The sequence below is a fragment of the Oncorhynchus tshawytscha genome, linkage group LG05, assembly GCF_018296145.1.
Source record: "Oncorhynchus tshawytscha isolate Ot180627B linkage group LG05, Otsh_v2.0, whole genome shotgun sequence".
Lineage (NCBI taxonomy): Eukaryota > Metazoa > Chordata > Actinopteri > Salmoniformes > Salmonidae > Oncorhynchus > Oncorhynchus tshawytscha.
The window spans coordinates 6,391,072-6,416,844 of NC_056433.1; the positions used below are offsets into that span (position 1 = coordinate 6,391,072).

At 46.2% G+C, this 25,773-nt stretch overlaps 1 protein-coding gene across 2 annotated transcripts; it reads right to left on the reverse strand.

Annotated features, from left to right (window-relative positions):
• Positions 1 to 2,039: 2,039 nt before the first annotated feature.
• On the reverse strand, positions 2,040 to 23,182 carry LOC112235124 (homeobox-containing protein 1-like). Of its 2 annotated transcripts, none has more exons than XM_042321395.1 (9): positions 22,988 to 23,182; positions 18,428 to 19,048; positions 17,972 to 18,057; positions 16,442 to 16,552; positions 14,828 to 14,981; positions 13,383 to 13,465; positions 10,885 to 10,980; positions 7,725 to 7,903; positions 2,040 to 3,219 (listed from the first exon to the last, which is right to left on the reverse strand). In XM_042321395.1, exons 1-9 carry the CDS (start codon positions 23,026 to 23,028, stop codon positions 3,085 to 3,087), a joined length of 1,506 nt encoding a protein of 501 aa, XP_042177329.1. In that variant the 5' UTR covers positions 23,029 to 23,182; the 3' UTR covers positions 2,040 to 3,084. The 2 variants fall into 2 exon arrangements, with proteins under 2 accessions (XP_042177329.1, XP_042177330.1); XM_042321396.1 differs by having other exon boundaries at positions 7,725 to 7,900; positions 22,988 to 23,181.
• Positions 23,183 to 25,773: the final 2,591 nt, after the last annotated feature.

The window sequence follows — 25,773 nt, forward strand, 5'->3', positions numbered from 1 at the left end:
AGGACGATTTGTGGGCAGAGTAAAATACATGTTATCAATATTTATTTCCTGTCAATGTCGGAGTCTTAAACTATAGTCATACATTTTCATGGAAAGACCAACACAACGTGCTTCTCTGCCCAATAGATACATCACATTCAGGAAGTATTCAGACCCCTAGACTTTTCCCTCATTTTGTTACATTACAGCCTTATTCTGAAATGGATTAAATAGTTCTCTCCTCATCAATCTACACACAAAACCCCATAATGACATCACAAAACCCCATAATGACATCACAACAGGTTTAGACATACCTTATTTACATAAGTATTCAGACCCTTTGCTATGAGACTCGAAATTGACCTCAGGTGCATCTTGTTTCCATTGATCATCCTTGAGATGTTTCTACAACTTCATTAAAGTCCACCTGTGGTAAATTAAATTGATTGGACACGATTTGGAAAGGCACACCCGTCTATGTAATGTTCCACAGTTGACAGTGCATGTCAGAGCAAAAGCAAGCCATGAGGTCGAAGGAATTGTCCGTAGAGCTCAGAGACAGGATTGTGTCGAGGCACAGATCTGGGGAAGGTACTGAAATATTTCTGCAGCATTGAAGGTCCCCATGAACATAGTGGCCTCCATCATTCTTAAATGAAAGAAGTTTGGAACCACCAAGACTCATCCTAGAGCTGGCCGCATGGCCAAACTGAGCAATTTGGGAAGAAGGGCCTTGGTCAGGGAGGTGACAAAGAACCCGATGGTCAGTCTGACAGAGCTCTAGAGTTCCTCTGTGAAGATGGGAGAACCTTCCAGAAGGACATCTCTGCAGCACTCCACTAATCAGGCCTTTATGGTCGAGTGGCCAGACGGAAGCCACTCCTCAGTAAAAAGGCACTTGACAGTCCAGCTGGAATTTGCCAAAAGGAACCTAAAGACTCTCAGACCATGAGAAACAAGATTCTCTGGTCTGATGAAACCAAGATTGAAGTCTTCAGCCTGAATGCCAAGTGTCACGTCTGGAGAAAACCTGGCACCGTCCCTACGGTGAAGCATGGTGGTGGCAGCAGCAACAACCCTAAGCACACAGCCAAGACAATGCAGGAGTGGCTTCGGGACAAGTCTCTGAATGTCTTGAGAGGATCTGAGAGAAGAATGGGAGAAACTCCCCAAATACAGGTGTGCCAAGCTTGTAGTGTCATACCCAAGAAGACTCAAGGCTGTAATCGCTCCCAAAGGTGTTTCAACAACATACTGAATGAAGGGTCTGAATAGTTACGTAAATGTAAGTTTATTTGTAATACATTTGCAAAAAAAAACATGAATAAAAATATATTTTTTGCTTTGTCATTACAGGATATTGTGTGTAGATTGATGAGGGGAATGAAAACAATTTAATCCATTTTAGAATAAGTCTAATGTAACAAAATGTGGACAATGAATGGATCTGAATGAACTGTATATACACCGTCTACCAGGGGAGTCTCAGTCCACGGGGGGGTTTGAGTGTCTGCTGATATTCACTCCCCCCTTAAAGCAGGACTGTCACATAGAAACGCTAATAGACCTACATTTACACAGTTCCTTGACTGTGTCCAGCTCACTATTAAATCACTGAAATTAAAGCTGGACAGTCAGGGAGTATCACAAATTCCAGAAACAATGGTTAGAGGACTCTCTCTTTTTGCGAATTTTGACAGCGAGGAAATCTACTTCCAGACACAGTAGTTTAGAAAGTGGTGCTCATCCATTTCATATGATATGTTACGTCCTTCGATGAGGGCGAGTTACCCAAAAGCTTTGTACTGTCTGTCGACGCCGAGACCATCATTCACACGTTGCCGCCAAAGGACGCGATCTTAGTGCTACCGAACTTCCAGGAAACTTACCCGCCGTGAGTTAATGTACTTTTGATCAAATGTAACCCTTAAAAAATGATTAGATTCACCATCTATGTAACACTAACACAGCTCTCAGGTCCGTTTGAAATTATATTATGTCAAAAAAAAATCAATGGGTGTATATCATTATTTAAGTCAGAAAATAAATTTACCAAATCACAGATTGTCCCTTTAATATCCACTGACCTACAAGGCTAAACTGATCAGAAATGTGCTGTGTCTCTCATTTGGCCTTGGGGGGGTGGTGGGGGGGGTACTGCCGGCTTTCAGATCACTTTCTGACGCATGCACTTAACCGTCCGCTGCAGAAAATGGACTTCTGTATTTCTGGTGGCCATTCCATTTAAAAAAGAACACAACAAACATGGGACAATTCATAATGTCAATGGTTTACCAACCAAACGTTAAGATTCCAGTAGGAATGAAAGCTGTAGACTGCAGGATACATTGAACAGTCGGGAACAGTCTAGTCCAATCAGAACAGTCCAATCCACAGATGAGTAGTCAACTGACTGTTCTTTGGCAGGGTGATAAACTACATCCCTCCCTCTCTTCCAGCAGTGTTAGTAAGAGGCCACTGATGCACTACCAATGCATTGCACAAGGAAATGGGTTCAGGGCAGCACACGATGAGACAGTATGAGAACCATAGAAATGGTATCACTTCTATTCTAGAACAGACTTCTATTCTAGAATGTTCTAGAACAGACTTCTATTCTAGAACAGACTTCTATTCTATGTCTCTGATGAGAACAGATACCATATATACAGTACAGCAGGATTGAGGTATGTGGGTCCGGGCTCAGAGAGGAGGAGTGGGAAGACGGTTTGACCAGGGCCCCAGGGCCAGTGGCACCATATCGGGGTGGAGGTCCAGAGAAAAACAGCCATTTATTATCCTCCACTCAACTTTTTCACTCCGATGAGAGACAAGACAGGGTACAGTTCACTGGGACCGTGGAGGGGCTGAAAACAAGGGGAAGGAGGGTACAGTTCACTGGGACCGTGGAGGGGCTGAGAACAAGGGGAAGAAGGGTAGCTGGAGTTTGATAGCTTAATTTGGTCATCTTCACATTCCTTGAACCACAAACACTCTCTCACGCGCACACACACCCACCCACACACCCCCTATCCTCTCTTGGCTATTACCGTTCCCTCTCCACTCCTTCCTCCCAGTTACTGTCCGGTAGTAACCACCTCTTCAGTCATCGTCCGGGACCTCTGTCTTGATGTTGCTGGGCACCCCTCCGGTCCGGGACAGAGCCAGGATGGTATGGTTGACTGCGGCCATCTCCACAGCCAGAGAGATGGGGTCCTGGTGGTCAGTACCATCGTCCTGGAAGAAAGGGGGGAAGAGAGAGAAACATAGAAAGTAACACGTTTATATATAATCTAATTTTAGTTAGGAGGTCTGAGATGGACTGGTTTCTTCATCCCTCCCCCCTCCTGCTGGTTTTCATAGCGCTCCTACTGGCTTCTTGTCTGACTCACGCAAGAACTGTGGCCCCCAAAATCCGACCGCAGGCTCACAATGTTATTTTACATGTACGTTACTCAACTACCTTAGCAGCCCCAGTCCGAGCAATTTTGCCACCCCGAGCAAATTCAAAATGTGTCCAATTTTCTTTATGCCAGAGATTGACGTGGTATTATCAACCAATATGTTATATGTACACTACATGACCAAAAGTATGTGGACACCTGCTCTTCGAAAATCTCATTAGAAAAATCATGGGCATTAATAAAGAGTTGGTCCCACCCTTTGCAGCTATAACAGCCTCCACTCATCTGGGAAGGCTTTCCACTAGATGTTGGAACATTGCTGTGGGGACTTGCTTCCATTCAGCCACAAGAGCATTAGTGAGGTCGGGCACCGATGTTGGCTCACAGTCGGCGTTCCGATTTATCCCAAAGATGTCAGATGGAGTTGAGGTCAAGTTCTTCCACAGCGATTGACACACCATTTCTGAATGGACCTCGCTTTGTGCACGGGAGTGTTATACCGGAAAGGGTCAAACCCAAACTGTTGCCACAAAGTTGGAAGCTTTTCCATTGCTCCAGAGTCCAATGGTGGCGAGTTTTACGCCACGCCAGCTGACGCTATGCATCGTGGGTACTTGGCCATGGAAACCCCATGTAGCTCCCGACTACAGTTCCGCTTCCAGAAGTTTCCAGAGGTCGTTTAAAAACCAAAGGACAGATGATTTTTTTTACGTGATATGCACTTCACAGTCACGTTCTATGAGCTTGTGTGGTCTACCACTTCTCGGCTGAGCCGTTGTTGCTCCTAGATGTTTCCACTTCACAATAACAGCACTTACAGTTGACCGGGGGCAGCTCTAGCTCTAGCATAGCAGACATTTGACAAACTGACTTGTTGGAAAGGTGGCATCCACGTTGAAAGTCACGGAGCTCTTCAGTAAGGCCATTCTACTGCCAATGTTTGTCTACGGAGATGTGTGTGTGCTTGATTTTATACAGGTGTGGCTGAAATAGCCGAATCAACTCATTTGAAGGTGTCCACATACGGTACTATACACATACTTTTGTATTTACAGTGTAGTGTGAAAGAGAGCAGAGTTGGGGACAATAGGAACGTGGACACTTGACTTGAGCTACGCTTTGGACAACTTTAATAAATACATGTTAGTAAAATACATGTTATCAATATTTATTTCCTGTCAATGTCAGAGTCTTAAACTATAGTCATACATTTTCATGGAAAGACCAACACAACGTGCTTCTCTGACCAAAACATACCAGGTAATATTCAAACCTAGACTTGTTCCACATTTTGTTACATTACAGCCTCATTCTAAAATGGATTACATAGTTCTCTCCTCATCAATCTACACACAACACCCCATAATGACAAAGCACATTTTTTTTTATATATAAAACAAAGTACTGAGTAAAGGGTCTGAATACTTGTTATTATATAAGGTAGCATTGTTTATATATAGCAACAACGGCTTTATATATATATATATATATAAATAAATAACAAGTATTCAGACTTACATTTAAGTTTTTATTTTATTTTTTACTCTTGATGAAGTACAGCGTTACCATAATGCTGTCTAATCTACAGTAATGTGGATCTGATGACCGAAACGCATCAATACTAAAATATTCATCGAATAATATTACAGAAAACTAAAATATTTGAGCATAAAAACTAAATTAGCTTTTTATATCGGTGTACTTTGGAAAAAAATGTTCATATTAGTTTAAAACGAATTATGAACATGATAAATTATGGTAATCAGAACAGATTAAAATATACAGTGACTATACAAAACATTAGGAACACCTGCTCCATGACCGACTAACCAGGTAAAACTCAATATTAGAAAAAAGGTGTTTTTAATGTTTGATATACTCAGTGTAATCAAAACGTTATTTTATGATGTAATAACTGTCCACTTTGTTCACAACAGTGGTAGGCTTGATTACCAACAACGACGAGACGGCCTACAGGGAGGAGGTGAGGGCCCTCGGAGTGTGGTGTCAGGAAAATAACCTCACACTCAACGTCAACAAAACTAAGGAGATGATTGTGGACTTCAGGAAACAGCAGAGGGAACACCCCCCTATCCACATCGATGGAACAGTAGTGGAGAGGGTAGCAAGTTTTAAGTTCCTCGGCATACACATCACAGACAAACTGAATTGGTCCACCCACACAGACAGCATCGTGAAGAAGGCGCAGCAGCGCCTCTTCAACCTCAGGAGGCTGAAGAAATTCGGCTTGTCACCAAAAGCACTTACAAACATCTACTGATGCACAATCCAGAGCATACTGGCGGGCTGTATCACCGCCTGGTACGGCAACTGCTCCGCCCTCAACCGTAAGGCTCTCCAGAGGGTAGTGAGGTCTGCACAACGCATCACCGGGGGCAAACTACCTGCCCTCCAGGACACCTACACCACCCGATGTTACAGGAAGGCCATAAAGATCATCAAGGACAACAACCACCCGAGCCACTGCCTGTTCACCCCGCTATCATCCAGAAGGCGAGGTCAGTACAGGTGCATCAAAGCTGGGACCGAGAGACTGAAAAACAGCTTCTATCTCAAGGCCATCAGACTGTTAAACAGCCACCACTAACATTGAGTGGCTGCTGCCAACACACTGACACTGACACTGACTCAACTCCAGCCACTTTAATAATGGGAATTGATGGGAAATGTAAATATATCACTAGCCACTTTAAACAATGCTACCTTATATAATGTTACTTACCTTACATTATTCATCTCATATGCATACGTATATACTGTACTCTATATCATCTACTGCATCCTTATGTAATACATGTATCACTAGCCACTTTAACTATGCCACTTTGTTTACATACTCATCTCATATGTATATACTGTACTCGATATCATCTCCTGTATCTTGCCTATGCTGCTCCGTACCATCACTCATTCATATATCCTTATGTACATATTCTTTATCCCCTTACACTGTGTATAAGACAGTAGTTTTGGAATTGTTAGCTAGATTACTTGTTGGATTATTACTGCATTGTCGGCACTAGAAGCACAAGCATTTTGCTACACTCGCATTAACATCTGCTAACCATGTGTATGTGACAAATAAAATTTGATTTGATTACTTGTGTATCTTACGGTGTTACGGTAAAAACTAATTTTGGAAAATGTGCAGAAATAAATTCAAATCTGAACAGGTAAGATTAAATTTAAAAACAGACAATAATTAGATGGTGTTTTTATCTACTACAAAAAAAATGCATTTAAAAAAATTAACCATGAGTAATACCAAGATTGTGAGAATCGCCCATTCTGGTCAGTCTCCAACAGTTTGAAAAGGCATGTTAGCCTGTCCACTTTTTCAACATGTGAACAGAGGCCTACCTTATGTCTCAGAATTAGTTGTCAATTCATATTATAAATTGTGTTTCATGCATATTGCACATTTATAAAACACAAACTAGACAGCTAGTATTAACAGTCTTTGGCTAGAACACTGCTACATCGTACCATAATGCTGAGGGCGACAAACCGAGCATTTACTTTCCACAATCAATGTTCATTGATACTCTGGGTTTTAGTTGTGTCCGTTCTGTACGCAACTTGAGGAGTTGAGACATAAAAAAAAGGGTATCACAGTAAAATAACATCTGTCTCTTCGTTGTTGTGAGTGGAATGTGGAGGGGCTGTGTGTGTATAAACCGAAAGCAAGAGGTTCCACACTTTGCCAAAAATCTGTGCGTTTCTATGACTTATTATGGACCTAAGCTTGGTCGCCTGTTTTCCAGAGACATGGGCATCTCATCATTATATACAGATCTCTGGTGTGAATGGGAAGGTGTACACCGCACAGAGGAGCGAAGAACACCAGACCAATAAGACAACAGAATATGCGGACATAAACAATAATTTTAAAAAACAATTACAAAAATGTACTTGATTCTTGCGATACGATATTCCAAATCCCTGAACAAAAATATACACTCAAATTAATCGAATTAATTTGAAATCGCCCAGCCCTAAGAGGTAGTGAACATGAACCAACCTGTGACCAGGACCTCCGCTTTTAATTCACAAGATGACAACTACACACACAAAAAACAAATGTTTTTAAATCAGCGAGACTAAACAAATATTTTTATCCCGAAGTTGTCTGCCTAACTGCCCACTCCCAACCGTAGCATGAAAAATGACAACCTTGCCACAATGATATCCGTCAGGGCCTGTGGGTCCGCCAGACATCTCACAAGAATGCAGCTCTCTCTCTCTCTCGTCTGAATCAAATTTTTTGTCAGAAACGTACTAAATAAAATACAGTTTGATTTGGTTCTGGCTCCATACCTGTGTGGGTGAAGTGGGCTCCAGCCTGTAGAAGCCAAAGGGCCTGGCCATGGGTCTCTTGTCGAAGTAGGGCAGGTCACAGGCCTGTTCCGTGTAGTCGCCTCCATCGATGTCGTCACTGTTGGAATGTCCTCCAGGACTCTGGACGTCTATCCAATGGCTCTCCAGGATCGTGGCTTCTTGAGAAAAAAAACAGAGGGCCGGTTATTATGACACAAAAACATTCCATCCCCTCGGAATAGGTCAACGGGTGAGGAGGACAAAGACAAAAGGAGCATCCTGTTTCTGCATAGATCTCCGTTATTTAGTGACGAGGCATTGGAACAGGCTTTACGTTCCGGCGTAAACCGCCTTCGTCAGAGCCTTATGACCTAGTCTGACCTAGTCGACTCCCCACAACTTCCTCAGTGTTAGTGTCTGTGACCTCCAGCCAGGTGAAAGGTCATGACACCCAGTGGATGGTTATGTCATGACATGAACATTCTCATCACAGTTGGAATCTAGAATTCTCCAGGAAACGCCACAGCTGTATACACAGGAAAAATCTGTCAATTAAACTCATTTTATAATGCCTTTTTTTTTTACATCAGCAGTTGACAGACACCCTAAACAGCAAGCAATGCAGAGGCATAAACACAGGTAGCAGGAAAAACTTCCTAGATGGAAGAAACCTAGAGAGGAACCAGGCACCAAGGGCTGGCCAGTCCTCTTCTGGATGTACAGGGTAGACGAGAGAAATCAGGCTGAGGACTGGCCAGTCCTCTACTGGCTGTACAGGGTAGACCAGAGAAACCAGGCACTGAGGGGTGACCAGTCCTCTTCTGGCTGTACAGGGTAGACCAGAGAAACCAGGCACTGAGGAGTGACCAGTCCTCTTCTGGCTGTACAGGGTAGACCAGAGAAACCAGGCACAGAGGAATGGCCAGTCCTCTACTGGCTGTACAGGGTAGACCAGAGAAACCAGGCTCTGAGGGGTGACCAGTCCTCTTCTGGCTGTACAGGGTAGACCAGACCAAACCAGGCACTGAGGGTGACCAGTCCTCTACTGGCTGTACAGGGTAGACCAGAGAAACCAGGCTCTGAGGACTGACCAGTCCTCTTCTGGCTGTACAGGGTAGACCAGAGAAACCAGGCACTGAGGGTGACCAGTCCTCTTCTGGCTGTAGAGGGTAGACCAGTGAAACCAGGCACCAAGGACTGGCCAGTCCTCTTCTGGCTGTACAGGGTAGACCAGAGAAACCAGGCTCTGAGGGGTGACCAGTCCTCCTGGCTGTACAGGGTAGACCAGACCAAACCAGGCTCTGAGGACTGGCCAGTCCTCTACTGGCTGTACAGGGTAGACCAGAGAAACCAGGCTCTGAGGACTGGCCAGTCCTCTTCTGGCTGTAGAGGGTAGACCAGTGAAACCAGGCACTGAGGACTGGCCAGTCCTCTTCTGGCTGTACAGGGTAGACCAGAGAAACCAGGCTCTGAGGGGACTGGCCAGTCCTCTACTGGCTGTACAGGGTAGACCAGAGAAACCAGGCACTGAGGACTGGCCAGTCCTCTACTGGCTGTACAGGGTAGACCAGTGAAACCAGGCACCAAGGACTGGCCAGTCCCTCTGGCTACAGGGTAGACCAGAGAAACCAGGCTCTGAGGACTGACCAGTCCTGGCTGTACAGGGTAGACCAGAGAAACCAGGCTCTGAGGACTGGCCAGTTCTCTACTGGCTGTACAGGGTAGACCAGAGAAACCAGGCTCTGAGGACTGGCCAGTCCTCTACTGGCTGTACAGGGTAGACCAGAGAAACCAGGCTCTGAGGACTGGCCAGTCCTCTACTGGCTGTACAGGGTAGACCAGAGAAACCAGGCTCTGAGGACTGGCCAGTTCTCTACTGGCTGTACAGGGTAGACCAGAGAAACCAGGCTCTGAGGACTGGCCAGTCCTCTTCTGGCTGTAGAGGGTAGACCAGTGAAACCAGGCACCAAGGACTGGCCAGTCCTCTTCTGGCTGTACAGGGTAGACCAGAGAAACCAGGCTCTGAGGGGTGACCAGTCCTGGCTGTACAGGGTAGACCAGAGAAACCAGGCACCAAGGACTGGCCAGTCCTCTACTGGCTGTACAGGGTAGACCAGAGAAACCAGGCTCTGAGGACTGGCCAGTCCTCTACTGGCTGTACAGGGTAGACCAGAGAAACCAGGCTCTGAGGACTGGCCAGTCCTCTACTGGCTGTACAGGGTAGACCAGAGAAACCAGGCTCTGAGGACTGGCCAGTCCTCTACTGGCTGTACAGGGTAGACCAGAGAAACCAGGCTCTGAGGACTGGCCAGTCCTCTACTGGCTGTACAGGGTAGACCAGAGAAACCAGGCTCTGAGGACTGGCCAGTCCTCTACAGGGTAGACCAGAGAAACCAGGCTCTGAGGACTGGCCAGTCCTCTACAGGGTAGACCAGAGAAACCAGGCTCTGAGGACTGGCCAGTCCTCTACTGGCTGTACAGGGTAGACCAGAGAAACCAGGCTCTGAGGACTGGCCAGTCCTCTACTGGCTGTACAGGGTAGACCAGAGAAACCAGGCACTGAGGGGACTGGCCAGTCCTCTACTGGCTGTACAGGGTAGACCAGAGAAACCAGGCTCTGAGGACTGGCCAGTCCTCTACAGGGTAGACCAGAGAAACCAGGCTCTGAGGACTGGCCAGTCCTCTACTGGCTGTACAGGGTAGACCAGAGAAACCAGGCTCTGAGGACTGGCCAGTCCTCTACAGGGTAGACCAGAGAAACCAGGCTCTGAGGACTGGCCAGTCCTCTACTGGCTGTACAGGATAGACAGATTTCTACGGGGGAGAAAGTGGTCGTAGGACTAACCATCTAAATACTGAGAGACATGCAGCCAGACTAATCGAAGAAATGGATGGCAGTGAAACAAATTGATGTCCTGCTGAAATCCTTCATTATAAAAAAGACCCAGCGTCGCCCAGCCCACGTAACCAACGGCGACAGAGAAACCCAGCCCACGTAACCAACGGCGACAGAGAAACCCAGCCCACGTAACCAACGGCGACAGAGAAACCCAGCCCACGTAACCAACGGCGACAGAGAAACCCAGCCCACGTAACCAACGGCGACAGAGAAACCCAGCCCACGTAACCAACGGCGACAGAGAAACCCAGCCCACGTTACCAATATTAGCTCGTCTCTTGATCTCCTTGCGTCGGTTGGCAAACCAGTTGTAGACTTTAAGGGAGCTGACTCTCTCCAGGTCCGATAGCTTCTTCCCTGAAATAAAATAACATTCAGGAGATTAGATCATTCCAGATCATTCCAAACAGTAAATTATATTCCAAAGTACACTGAAAAAAATACATGCAACATGTTAAGTGTTGGTCTCATGTTTCATGAGCTGAAATATTTAAAAAAAATCCCAGAAATGTTCCATACGCAGAAAAATCTTATTTCTCAGAAATGTTGCGCACTCATTTGTTTACATCCCTGTTAGTGAGAATTTCTCTTTTGCCAAGAAAAACCTTCCACTTGACAGGTGTGACATATCAAGAAGCTTGTATGTCAGGTGTATGGCGTGGTGCTGACTGATGTCAACGTTGTGGTGGAGATGGATTATGGTATGGTCAGGCATAAGTTACGGACAACGAGCACAATTGCATTTTATCGATTGCAATTTGAATGCACAGAGATACCCGTGATGAGATCCCGAGGCCCGTTGTCGTGCCATTCATCCACCTCATGTTTCAGCATGTTAATTCACAGCCACATGTCTCAAGGATCTCCACACACTTCCTGGAAGCTGAAAATGTCCCAGTTCTTCCGTGGCCTGCATACTCACCAGACATGTCACTCATTGAGCATGTTTGGGATGCTCTGGATCAACATGTACGACAGCGTGTTCCACCAATATCCAGCAACTTCACACAGTCATTGAAGAGGAGGAGTGGGACAACATTCCACAGGTGACAATCAACATCCTGATCTACTTTAAGGAGATGTGGAGATGTGTCGCGCTGCATGAGGCAAATGGTCACACCAGATACTGACTGGTTCTCTGATCCATAGCCCTACTTTTTATCTGTATCCGTGGCCAACGGCATCCGTGGCCAACAGATGCATATCTGTATGCCCAGTCATGTGAAATCCATAGATTAGGGTCTAATGAATTTATTTCCATTGACTAATTTCCTCATATGAACTGTAACTTGAAATTGTAGGATGTTGCATTTATATCTTTGTTCAGTTTACATTTATTTGTACATTTAGGTATTTTACAGACTCACAACCACTACAGTCACAGGAAGCTAGGCAGGACAACCACTACACTACAGTCACAGTTAGCTGGGCAGGACAACCACTACACTACAGTCACAGTTAGCTGGGCAGGACAACCACTACACTACAGTCACAGTTAGCTGGGCAGGACAACCACTACACTACAGTCACAGTTAGCTGGGCAGGACAACCACTACACTACAGTCACAGTTAGCTGGGCAGGACAACCACTACACTACAGTCACAGTTAGCTGGGCAGGACAACCACTACACTACAGTCACAGTTAGCTGGGCAGGACAACCACTACACTACAGTCACAGGTAGCTGGGCAGGACAACCACTACACTACAGTCACAGGAAGCTAGGCAGGACAACCACTACACTACAGTCACAGGTAGCTGGGCAGGACAACCACTACACTAGGCAGGACAACCACTACACTACAGTCACAGGTAGCTGGGCAGGACAACCACTACACTACAGTCACAGGTAGCTGGGCAGGACAACCACTACACTACAGTCACAGGTAGCTGGGCAGGACAACCACTACACTACAGTCACAGGTAGCTGGGCAGGACAACCACTACACTACAGTCACAGGTAGCTGGGCAGGACAACCACTACACTACAGTCACAGGTAGCTGGGCAGGACAACCACTACACTACAGTCACTACAGGTAGCTGGGCAGGACAACCACTACACTACAGTCACAGGTAGCTGGGCAGGACAACCACTACACTACAGTCACAGGAAGCTAGCTGGGCAGGACAACCACTACAGTCACTACAGTCACAGGTAGCTGGGCAGGACAACCACTACACTACAGGCACAGGTAGCTGGGCAGGACAACCACTACACTACAGTCACAGGTAGCTGGGCAGGACAACCACTACACTACAGTCACAGGTAGCTGGGCAGGACAACCACTACACTACAGTCACAGTCACAGTAGCTGGGCAGGACAACCACTACACTACAGTCACAGTTAGCTGGGCAGGACAACCACTACACTACAGTCACAGGTAGCTGGGCAGGACAACCACTACACTACAGTCACAGGAAGCTGGGCAGGACAACCACTACACTACAGTCACAGGTAGCTGGGCAGGACAACCACTACACTACAGGCACAGGTAGCTGGGCAGGACAACCACTACACTACAGGCACAGGTAGCTGGGCAGGACAACCACTACACTACAGTCATAGGTAGCTGGGCAGGACAACCACTACACTAGTCACAGGCAGCTGGGCAGGACAACCACTACACTACAGTCACAGGAAGCTGGTAGCTGGGCAGGACAACCACTACACTACAGTCACAGTAAGTAGTTAAGCATCTATCAGCTAAATCAGGTCTAGTAACAAAGGTCAGAACAACAGTAAGGTGGACAGAATACCTGGTTTCTGGATGACAGCGTTGCAGGCGTTAGAGATCTCCTCTCTCTTAGCTTCGTCAGGGTACTGGTTGTCATTGAAGTAGCTGAGGAGAAGAGGTGGCCATCTCAAAACACAGATATTCGGGAACACCGGCTATATCACAGCCAGATATTATTTACTCCGGGTAAAGATGCTCTCCTCTCACCCCTCTGCTCGCTCCTCACCTCTCCATCACAGCAAGACATTATTTACACCGGGTAAAGATGCTCTCCTCTCACCCCTCTGCTCGCTCCTCACCTCTCCATCACAGCAAGACATTATTTACACCGGGTAAAGATGCTCTCCTCTCACCCCTCTGCTCGCTCCTCACCTCTCCATCACAGCCAGACATTATTTACACCGGGTAAAGATGCTCTCCTCTCACCCCTCTGCTCGCTCCTCACCTCTCCATCACAGCCAGACATTATTTACACCGGGTAAAGATGCTCTCCTCTCACCCCTCTGCTCGCTCCTCACCTCTCCATCACAGCCAGACATTATTTACACCGGGTAAAGATGCTCTCCTCTCACCCCTCTGCTCGCTCCTCACCTCTCCATCACAGCCAGACATTATTTACACCGGGTAAAGATGCTCTCCTCTCACCCCTCTGCTCGCTCCTCACCTCTCCATCACAGCCAGACATTATTTACACCGGGTAAAGATGCTCTCCTCTCACCCCTCTGCTCGCTCCTCACCTCTCCATCACAGCCAGACATTATTTACACCGGGTAAAGATGCTCTCCTCTCACCCCTCTGCTCGCTCCTCACCTCTCCATCACAGCCAGACATTATTTACACCGGGTAAAGATGCTCTCCTCTCACCCCTCTGCTCGCTCCTCACCTCTCCATCACAGCCAGACATTATTTACACCGGGTAAAGATGCTCTCCTCTCACCCCTCTGCTCGCTCCTCACCTCTCCATCACAGCCAGACATTATTTACACCGGGTAAAGATGCTCTCCTCTCACCCCTCTGCTCGCTCCTCACCTCTCCATCACAGCCAGACATTATTTACACCGGGTAAAGATGCTCTCCTCTCACCCCTCTGCTCGCTCCTCACCTCTCCATCACAGCCAGACATTATTTACACCGGGTAAAGATGCTCTCCTCTCACCCCTCTGCTCGCTCCTCACCTCTCCATCACAGCCAGACATTATTTACACCGGGTAAAGATGCTCTCCTCTCACCCCTCTGCTCGCTCCTCACCTCTCCATCACAGCCAGACATTATTTACACTGGGTAAAGATGCTCTCCTCTCACCCCTCTGCTCGCTCCTCACCTCTCCATCACAGCCAGACATTATTTACACCGGGTAAAGATGCTCTCCTCTCACCCCTCTGCTCGCTCCTCACCTCTCCATCACAGCCAGACATTATTTACACCGGGTAAAGATGCTCTCCTCTCACCCCTCTGCTCGCTCCTCACCTCTCCATCACAGCCAGACATTCTTTCCTCCAGGTAAAACGACTTCCTCTGCGTAGCCGGAAGATTCCTGGGGCGGTACTTATATGGGGTGTGGTCTGTCTCCACTCCATTTCCTCCATAGCCATGGGGGCGGGGCGCATGTTTAGAGTGGCACCTGGAGGAGCGAATAGCGGGAAAGCATTAACTCACAACGCGTCTCATTTTTCACTAGACACCAAATGAAACCAAAAAGAGGTACTATCTGAACTTCCGTCCAAATAAAAAACAATTGTTTTTGTCCCCAATGCAGAATGTTTGAAAACCTTTTGCTCAAATGAATAGGACCCAGCATCAGAGCGGTATTACTGAGACTGTCATTAAGCATCAGAGTGGTATTACTGAGACTGTCATTAAGCATCAGAGCGGTATTACTGAGACTGTCAGAGCATCAGAGTGGTATTACTGAGACTGTCATTAAGCATCAGAGTGGTATTACTGAGACTGTCATTAAGCATCAGAGCGGTATTACTGAGACTGTCATTAAGCATCAGAGCGGTATTACTGAGACTGTCATTAAGCATCAGAGTGGTATTACTGAGACTGTCATTAAGCATCAGAGTGGTATTACTGAGACTGTCATTAAGCATCAGAGCGGTATTACTGAGACTGTCAGAGCATCAGAGTGGTATTACTGAGACTGTCATTAAGCATCAGAGTGGTATTACTGAGACTGTCATTAAGCATCAGAGTGGTATTACTGAGACTGTCATTAAGCATCAGAGTGGTATTACTGAGACTGTCATTAAGCATCAGAGTGGTATTACTGAGACTGTCAGAGCATCAGAGTGGCATTACTGAGACTGTCATTAAGTGATACCTGCAGTATTATTGATTGTGAAGGACTGTGTGGGGACTAGATTGGGTTGGGTAGAGGTGGCCAGTCTTTGATTAGTAAGGTGTTGGGTAGAAGTGGCCAGTCTTTGATTAATAAGGTGTTGGGTAGAAGTGGCCAGTCTTTGATTAATAAGGTGTTGGGTAGAGGTGGCCAGTCTTTGATTAATAAGGTGTTGGGTAGAAGTGGCCAGTCTTTGATTAGTAAGGTGTTGGGTAGAAGTGGCCAGTCTTTGATTAATAAGGTGTTGGGTAGAAGTGGCCAGTCTTTGATTAATAAGGTGTTGGGTAGAGGTGGCCAGTCTTTGATTAATAAGGTGTTGGGTAGAAGTGGCCAGTCTTTGATTAGTAAGGTGTTGGGTAGAGGTGGCCAGTCTTTGATTAGTAAGGTGTTGGGTAGAAGTGGCCAGTCTTTGATTAATAATAACTTTGGAAGTTAGTGGCCAGTCTTTGATTAATAAGGTGTTGGGTAGAAGTGGCCAGTCTTGATTAATAAGGTGTTGGGTAGAAGTGTCCAGTCTTTGATTAGTAAGGTGTTGGGTAGAGGTGGCCAGTCTTTGATTAGTAAGGTGTTGGGTAGAGCTGGCCAATCATTCCATAATAACTGTGAAGTTAATGCTGAATAATTTGGCAGAGTTCCACAGAAGAACATGATTTAGCAGAGGACAAGGATGGTACACAGAGACACACAGACAGAGAGACACACACAGACAGAGAGAGAGAGAGACACACACAGACGGGTACCTGGGGAGGTCTTTTCTAGCTGGTACCAGTGGTAGAAAGCTCTCTTCTTCTGTTCACTGAGGTCAGAGCCGTGTTGAAGCAACCAATGAGAGATCCTGCTCTGACTGATTCCTGGAACACACACCCACACACACGGTTAGAGAGGTAGCAGTCCTACCAACCAATAATAATGTACCTGCCAGTGAGACTCTACACATAGCTCCACTCCACACCTGTACCACCACAGTGTCTTTGTTACTGACCTGTGACACCACAGTGCCTTTGTTACTGACCTGTGACACCACAGTGCCTTTGTTACTGACCTGTGACCTGGGCCACCACAGTGCCTTTGTTACTGACCTGGGCCACCACAGTGTCTTTGTTACTGACCTGTGACACCACAGTGCCTTTGTTACTGACCTGTGACACCACAGTGCCTTTGTTACTGACCTGTGACACCACAGTGCCTTTGTTACTGACCTGTGACACCACAGTGCCTTTGTTACTGACCTGTGACACCACAGTGCCTTTGTTACTGACCTGGGCCACCACAGTGCCTTTGTTACTGACCTGGGCCACCACAGTGCCTTTGTTACTGACCTGTGACACCACAGTGCCTTTGTTACTGACCTGTGACACCACAGTGCCTTTGTTACTGACCTGTGACACCACAGTGCCTTTGTTACTGACCTGTGACACCACAGTGCCTTTGTTACTGACCTGGGCCACCACAGTGCCTTTGTTACTGACCTGTGACACCACAGTGCCTTTGTTACTGACCTGTGACACCACAGTGCCTTTGTTACTGACCTGGGCCACCACAGTGTCTTTGTTACTGACCTGTGACACCACAGTGCCTTTGTTACTGACCTGTGACACCACAGTGCCTTTGTTACTGACCTGGGCCACCACAGTGCCTTTGTTACTGACCTGTGACCTGGGCCACCACAGTGCCTTTGTTACTGACCTGGGCCACCACAGTGCCTTTGTTACTGACCTGGGCCACCACAGTGCCTTTGTTACTGACCTGTGACACCACAGTGCCTTTGTTACTGACCTGTGACACCACAGTGCCTTTGTTACTGACCTGTGACACCACAGTGCCTTTGTTACTGACCTGTGACACCACAGTGCCTTTGTTACTGACCTGTGACACCACAGTGCCTTTGTTACTGACCTGTGACACCACAGTGCCTTTGTTACTGACCTGGGCCACCACAGTGCCTTTGTTACTGACCTGGGCCACCACAGTGCCTTTGTTACTGACCTGTGACACCACAGTGCCTTTGTTACTGACCTGTGACACCACAGTGCCTTTGTTACTGACCTGTGACACCACAGTGCCTTTGTTACTGACCTGTGACACCACAGTGCCTTTGTTACTGACCTGTGACACCACAGTGCCTTTGTTACTGACCTGGGCCACCACAGTGCCTTTGTTACTGACCTGTGACCTGGGCCACCACAGTGCCTTTGTTACTGACCTGGGCCACCACAGTGCCTTTGTTACTGACCTGTGACCTGGGCCACCACAGTGCCTTTGTTACTGACCTGTGACCTGGGCCACCACAGCCTGAGAGATTCTCCTGTTCCCCAGGAACGACTTGATCTCCTCCTTCACGATGCTGCCGTCTCTCCTGTCAGTGCATAAATAGGTTAACCAGTGTTGTTATATAGAATATATGCCATTGAAACAAAGCCTTTTAAAGTCCAAAGCGACTAAATATATATACATATTAAATGTGTGCACGCTTTTTTTTTGGTGTGACTACAGTCCCGATCGTGGTAGACTGGTGTATAAAATTACATATGGAATAGGATCCCTGTTAGCCTGGGTACCATTCTGATAATCTATCATTCCACTCCTTGTACTCCATGTCAAATCCTTGCCACTCCTATGTTTGTCATGACACGGAGTATAAGGCGTGACCAAGTTACCACAAAACAGGTTCTGGATTTCAGGCTAGATCTCTGTAGGCTGGTGACGTTGACCCCACCATCACTGACCTCATGAGTTCCTCCACCTTGTCATCGATTTCCAGCTCCTCCTCAGTTGCCTCGAACCCGAACGCCCTGGCAGCCGCTGCACTGTTCACCGGGTACCGTGGCGGCGAGAGCTTCCCATTGGGCGTCGCCGCCAGGCTGTCCCGCCCACCGTTCTGCGCCATGGTGACCAGTGACACTGGGGAGTGGCGGACGGCGGAGGGCAGTGGGGAGGTGTCGTAGCTGTTGCTAGGCGACGGGGACAGCCCCCCGCGCGGTGAGAGGTACTGTGTCTGTGCGACGGTAGAGTTGGTGCAGGAAGAGGCCAGGGTGATGTTGTTAACCTCACTGCTCCCACTGGTGGAATTATTATTATTATTATTATCATCAACAGTAATACTGGACGAGGAGGTGGTGGCTGTAGTGTTGTTGGAGGTGGTGCAATTAGGGTCTGACACAGAGCTGCTTGCTCCTCCCCCGTAGGAGGTGCGATGTCCAAACTTGGCCCCGTGCTCGCGGTCCAGCCGATCTAGGGTGTCCAGGGCGTGGAGGATCTCCTGCTTGGTCATGCCCGTACGCCGCAGCCTCTGGAGCAGGTCGATCTGCTCGATGGTGAAGCGAGGCTCGTCTGTGTAATGAGACATCCTGGAGAAGAGAAGAAAAAAAATACACAGTGAGAGGAGAAGGGGAGAAAAGGCGTGAGGGGGAGGGACAGCAGAAACACACGGAGTCGCCTTGAAAGCATTAGCTAATCCTATCTCAATAATTTCACTGTGTTTAAGAGCAATAACAAATGAACAAATGGTTTTCCACAGGCCAAGCATCTCTCACCAGCCTTAACAAGGCTAATCTGAAAACAAGACTCCCTAAATTTTATCAGCATATCGATTGCGCAACCAGGGGTGGAAAGACCTTGGATCATTGTTACTCTAACTTTGGCGACGCATATAAGGCCCCGCCCCGCCCCCCTTTCGGAAAAGCTGACCACGACTCCATTTTGTTGATCCCTGCCTACAGACAGAAACTAAAACAAGAGGCTCCCACGCTGAAGTCTGTTCAACGCTGGTCTGACCAAGCTGACTCCACACTCCAAGACTGCTTCCATCACGTGGACTGGGATATGATTCGTATTGCGTCAGATAACAACATTGACGAATACGCTGATTCGGTGTGCGAGTTCATTAGAACGTGCGTTGAAGATGTCGTTCCCATAGCAACGATTAAAACATTCCCTAACCAGAAACCGTGGATTGATGGCAGCATTCGTGTGAAACTGAAAGCGCGAACCACTGCTTTTAATCAGGGCAAGGTGTCTGGTAACATGACTGAATACAAACAGTGCAGCTATTCCCTCCGCAAGGCTATTAAACAAGCTAAGCGTCAGTACAGAGACAAAGTAGAATCTCAATTCAACGGCTTAGACACAAGAGGCATGTGGCAGGGTCTACAGTCAATCACGGACTACAGGAAGAAATCCAGCCCAGTCACGGACCAGGATGTCTTGCTCCCAGGCAGACTAAATAACTTTTTTGCCCGCTTTGAGGACAATACAGTGCCACTGACACGGCCTGCAACGAAAACATGCGGTCTCTCCTTCACTGCAGCCGAGGTGAGTAAGAAATTTAAACGTGTTAACCCTCGCAAGGCTGCAGGCCCAGACGGCATCCCCAGCCGCGCCCTCAGAGCATGCGCAGACCAGCTGGCCGGTGTGTTTACGGACATATTCAATCAATCCCTATACCAGTCTGCTGTTCCCACATGCTTCAAGAGGGCCACCATTGTTCCTGTTCCCAAGAAAGCTAAGGTAACTGAGCTAAACGACTACCGCCCCGTAGCACTCACATCCGTCATCATGAAGTGCTTTGAGAGACTAGTCAAGGACCTCTACCCTACCTGACACCCTAGACCCACTCCAATTTGCTTACCGCCCAAATAGGTCCACAGACGATGCAATCTCAACCACACTGCACACTGCCCTAACCCATCTGGACAAGAGGAATACCTATGTGAGAATGCTGTTCATCGACTACAGCTCGGCATTCAACACCATAGTACCCTCCAAGCTCGTCATCAAGCTCGAGACCCTGGGTCTCGACCCCGCCCTGTGCAACTGGGTACTGGACTTCCTGACGGGCCGCCCCCAGGTGGTGAGGGTAGGCAACAACATCTCCTCCCCGCTGATCCTCAACACTGGGGCCCCACAAGGGTGTGTTCTGAGCCCTCTCCTGTACTCCCTGTTCACCCACGACTGCGTGGCCACGCACGCCTCCAACTCAATCATCAAGTTTGCGGACGACACAACAGTGGTAGGCTTGATTACTAACGACGAGACGGCCTACAGGGAGGAGGTGAGGGCCCTCGGAGTGTGGTGTCAGGAAAATAACCTCACACTCAACGTCAACAAAACTAAGGAGATGATTGTGGACTTCAGGAAACAGCAGAGGGAACACCCCCCTATCCACATCGATGGAACAGTAGTGGAGAGGGTAGCAAGTTTTAAGTTCCTCGGCATACACATCACAGACAAACTGAATTGGTCCACTCACACAGACAGCATCGTGAAGAAGGCGCAGCAGCGCCTCTTCATCCTCAGGAGGCTGAAGAAATTCAGCTTGTCACCAAAAGCACTCACAAACTTCTACAGATGCACAATCGAGAGCATCCTGGCGGGCTGTATCACGCCTGGTACGGCAACTGCTCCGCCCTCAACCGTAAGGCTCTCCAGAGGGTAGTGAGGTCTGCACAACGCATCACCGGGGGCAAACTACCTGCCCTCCAGGAGACCTACACCACCCGATGTTACAGGAAGGCCATAAAGATCATCAAGGACATCAACCACCCGAGCCACTGCCTGTTCACCCCGCTATCATCCAGAAGGCGAGGTCAGTACAGGTGCATCAAAGCTGGGACCGAGAGACTGAAAAACAGCTTCTATCTCAAGGCCATCAGACTGTTAAACAGCCACCACTAACATTGAGTGGCTGCTGCCAACACACTGACACTGACTCAACTCCAGCCACTTTAATAATGGGAATTGATGGGAAATGATGTAAATATATCACTAGCCACTTTAAACAATGCTACCTTATATAATGTTACTTACCCTACATTATTAATCTCATATGCATACATATATACTGTACTCTATATCATCGACTGTATCCTTATGTAATACATGTATCACTAGCCACTTTAACTATGCCACTTTGTTTACATACTCATCTCATATGTATATACTGTACTCGATACCATCTACTGTATCTTGCCTATGCTGCTCTGTACCATCACTCATTCATATATCCTTATGTACATATTCTTTATCACCTTACACTGTGTATAAGACAGTAGTTTTGGAATTGTTAGTTAGATTACTTGTTGGTTATTACTGCATTGTCGGAACTAGAACACAAGCATTTCGCTACACTCGCATTAACATCTGCTAACCATGTGTATGTGACAAATACAATTTGATTTGATGTGATTTGATTAGATTAGTGTTCCATACACATTTCAGGGTAGAAGAGATCAATAGAGTCAACCAGGGTGCAGCACATTTTCCATCTTGTGAGGCAACATGACTAGATCTTTCTATCAGTAGACACGTTCCAAAGATACACGTAGCGACAGTTCTCTCTGCATGGTGTTTTGGCATACAGATGTTACGATATACTGGTACTAATGCACGGACTGGTTTGAGTTTTTAACTTTACCTTCTATAAAACGATATTTGAATGTTGAAAAGTGATAAAGCCTTGTGTAACGTCCATTTGTACCTAGCACTCAGTCACTCAAGGATACCATTGTTGTTGCTGGAGCAAGACATTTGCGTTCAGTCAATGCTGCACATGCAACAAAGACAGCGAGGCTGTTTTCACTTAGCTTAATATAAATCGACTTAGGGTCTATGACGACACTATTTGTTTGTGTTTCTGACATCTGCAAACAGCTGGGTGCGTATACTGCATCATGGGAAATAAAAGTTCGCATTCGAATAATTTATGTGGGTTTAAAGCTGCACATCTGCGGAACGCCCGGATTCAATCCCCAAATAATTCCTGTCATAAACGTTCGTTTACAGGACAGTTATTAGGCAATGCAATTAGTTACTTCGCTGGCAATTATGGCAAACAAAGAGAATTGGTACCAAAACTGTTACTGCTACTGGAGCTAGTTAGTGAACGTCGTTATGCCAGTCTGTTTTTACAGACTTTTTAAATCAGTCTAATCTGAAGGACTAGTTGGCCAACTTTCTCTAGCTCTGTTTTCAGATACAGTAACCGTTTCTGTACCAACTCTAACTAGCTACCTAACTACTACTGCTTGTTTGGTTATTGGCTAACTCGCTAGCAAACTCAAAATACTAAGTTAGCTGACTGACTTTTACCCATGTACTTAGCTAGCTAAATATCGCCAAACGACAACTGTTTCAGTTACATTTAAGTGTGTGTTTAGTTATTTTCCCAGATGGTAATGTAGCTAACTGCTAAACCACCGATGAAAATAATTTAGCTATAGGCTAGCTAGTTTTACGTTAGCTAATTTTTGACGGGCTAACGTTAGCTAGCTAAATATATCACATCTTACCTTGGCTCTCTATCTCGATGTGCCTCTGTACATTTGACCATTTAAAATCGCATACCACCACTGAACAGTGTGTGTGGGGAGGGGAAATGCCACTTATTAACCGTAGCAACAACACATCGACCGCCTGGTTGTAGCAGGAGTGCTAACGCTAGATTTCAATTACAAGCGTATTGTCACAGAGTTTATAAACCCACAAGGGGTGATGAAACATCGCGAGATTTCCGGGAGCGCTTCCGGGAATGTCAAACAGACGCGTCTGGCTTTCAGAAGCCAATAAGAAACGTGAACAATTATTCCTTAGTTGTTCATTTTCTGGAAATCAAAACAAACAAAAAAGTTACCACCTAGATTCGAGACAATGTCTTAGGTTGTTGAACACGTTATTCCAACCTCGTGAAATTGACAAATCTTCCTAGAGAATTATTTTATGTCAATGGAGTGCCTTTGATTTGACAGCTTGCACATGCGCAGTTCGGTGCGCGAGACCGTTCACTTTGTGAGGTTAGTTTCTATAGTTTTAACAAGTTTTGTTAACAAGGTAAATCATTAAGAACCAATTGTTATTTACAAAGACGGCCTAGTCGACGGACTGCATTGTTCAGGGGTAGAACGATAGTTTGTCTACCTTGTCAGCTCGGGGATTCGATCCGGCAACCTTTAGGTGACTGTCCCAATGCTCCTAACCACTAGGCTACCTGCCGCCCTTAAAAGTATGATCGGACATTTATATTGTAGAAGCAGTTTTAGGTTATATTTATAATGACTGCACTGTTTTTGGTACTGTTTTGGAGTTGCAAGCACGGGTAACTGCATTTGTGGGAACCGGAGTGGTGCAGCGGTCTAAGGCACTGCATTTAAGACACTCCCTGGTTCGAATCCAGGCTGCATCACATCCGGCCATGATTAGGAGTCCCATAGGGCGGCGCACAAATGGCCCAACATCGTCCGGGGTAGACCGTCAATTGTAAATAAGAATATGTTCTTCACTGACTTGTCTATTTAAATAAAGGTTAAAAAAAACGGAGTGACTGAAAGTGGGCGTGTCAGAAGTGGGCGGATCAACTGCTTAACACTAGCGCTCTGTAATTGGTTAGCCAGCTTTGATTGAGCATGTTTCTTAACGTTATTGGTCAGTTCTCTGCATGCAGATGTTGGCCGAACTGATATTCCTTTACAGTCATCTCTGCCGATCAGGACCACACACTGTAAATGTTAAAGCCCTGCAGCCACGCAAAACGGTATCGTGTCGCAACAAATATACCAAGTAAACTGATTCTCTTTCCACACGCATTATTCCGTTGATCCTCCCACTTATGTTGACACGCAACAGGTATGCGTTTAGCAGAGAGGAAGAGGCTAAACTCCGCGGAAAAATCTGTCTCCTTCCAGCAGATGGCGTTTTTCCGTTGTTTGGTCAACAAGTAAAGAGTTTTTGTATGGAGAGCAATGAGGGTCGAATTTCGGAGATTTATTTGATCGAATATAAATTTCATAATGCTTAAGTTATGCGTGTACTGATAACTAGGTCATGTGACATCCCAGCAATTTGGAGAAAAAAAAAACACTTTATATAGAAGTTGTGCAGTTACCCATAACTAACCGACAAACAAGCCATATTGACAGAAAAACCTTGGAAAGATGGATGATAGTTACATGGGAGTAGGAGCATGCAAAGGGATTTAAGCATTGGTTCCTATTCATATAGAAGTGTAAAGTTACACAATACAAAATCCCGTTTGTCTTCAAAAAGTCAAAACAATTCTAACTTGGTACAGATGTATCCACAGTGAAGTTTATTGTAACACCATATTGATATAAATCAAAATCATGTAGATTTGTCTCTTCCTCTACAGTACATATTTTTAATTGTCCGTCTTAAAACATTCATAGTCAGATCAGATTGAATAGCACAAGTATAAAAACATTTTCAAACATAAAAATTTAAAAAACAAGCCCGGTGTCCAATGTCTACACCATTGCAGAGCTCTTCATCCATGTACTTCATTCGGATTCTCCCAGGTCTGCATTCTTCCCCTCCCAATATTATCCCCAAATCACACTTTACCAAACAGATACACAGAATGATAAAACCGAGCAGAGTTTCAGTAGTATTATTACAAAATGGACAGAGAGCAAACTTGTTCAGAAGTTCAAGTATATTTCCCCTTAGAAAAAAAACAGAAACTCATAACAAAAAAAGGGCCATACTGTTCTACTAACATAGTTAATAAAATAAGGCACATCATTTGTGTTAATGTCAGTACACATATTCCCCACTGGGTGGTGCACTACTTGTTAGAGCAACCCATTGGGCATCACATCATGTATTTGGGGTTCATCCCTATACTCCAATACAATGATACCCACTAAAGCCTTGTTCACACTAGCAGTTTGAAGTGACTCAAATGCACTTTTTTTTAAGGCATATCCGATTTTAATCGTTTTTTTTTCTTTCCTGCAGTCGGAACGCCTAAAAAGCATGGATTCAGATATTTTGAGGTGAATTGAAATCAGATACAAAATCAGATCCCTGCCAATGACTTATGTCTGAACAGTCAAATCTAATTTATTTTCCTTCAAGTGGTTTTTAAGACTTATTTGGCACATCTTGTTGCTTGCTACTCTGTTGACAGTTTCAACAAAAACTTATGGTAGCTAAGTAGCTTGTTAAATTGTTTACAAACAAATGACTGTATGTGCCAACAAACTAAACAGCTACCTAGGTTGACCGCTGTGGCCAGACAAAAATTACTCGTTTTGAGAAGGTGGATCATCTTATCCTTTGA

What these genes read in the sequence shown, in the direction of transcription:
- LOC112235124 (XM_042321395.1), bottom strand. Translation starts at nt 23,028, where the DNA reads ATGGTCAAATGTACAGAGGCACATCGAGATAGAGAGCCAAG. An exon ending in GCTAGAAAAGACCTCCCCAG is followed by an intron (nt 14,982 to 16,441) that starts GTACCCGTCTGT and finishes TCGCTCCTCCAG; the next exon opens with GTGCCACTCTAAACATGCGC. An exon ending in CGCTGTCATCCAGAAACCAG is followed by an intron (nt 10,981 to 13,382) that starts GTATTCTGTCCA and finishes ATTTTATTTCAG; the next exon opens with GGAAGAAGCTATCGGACCTG.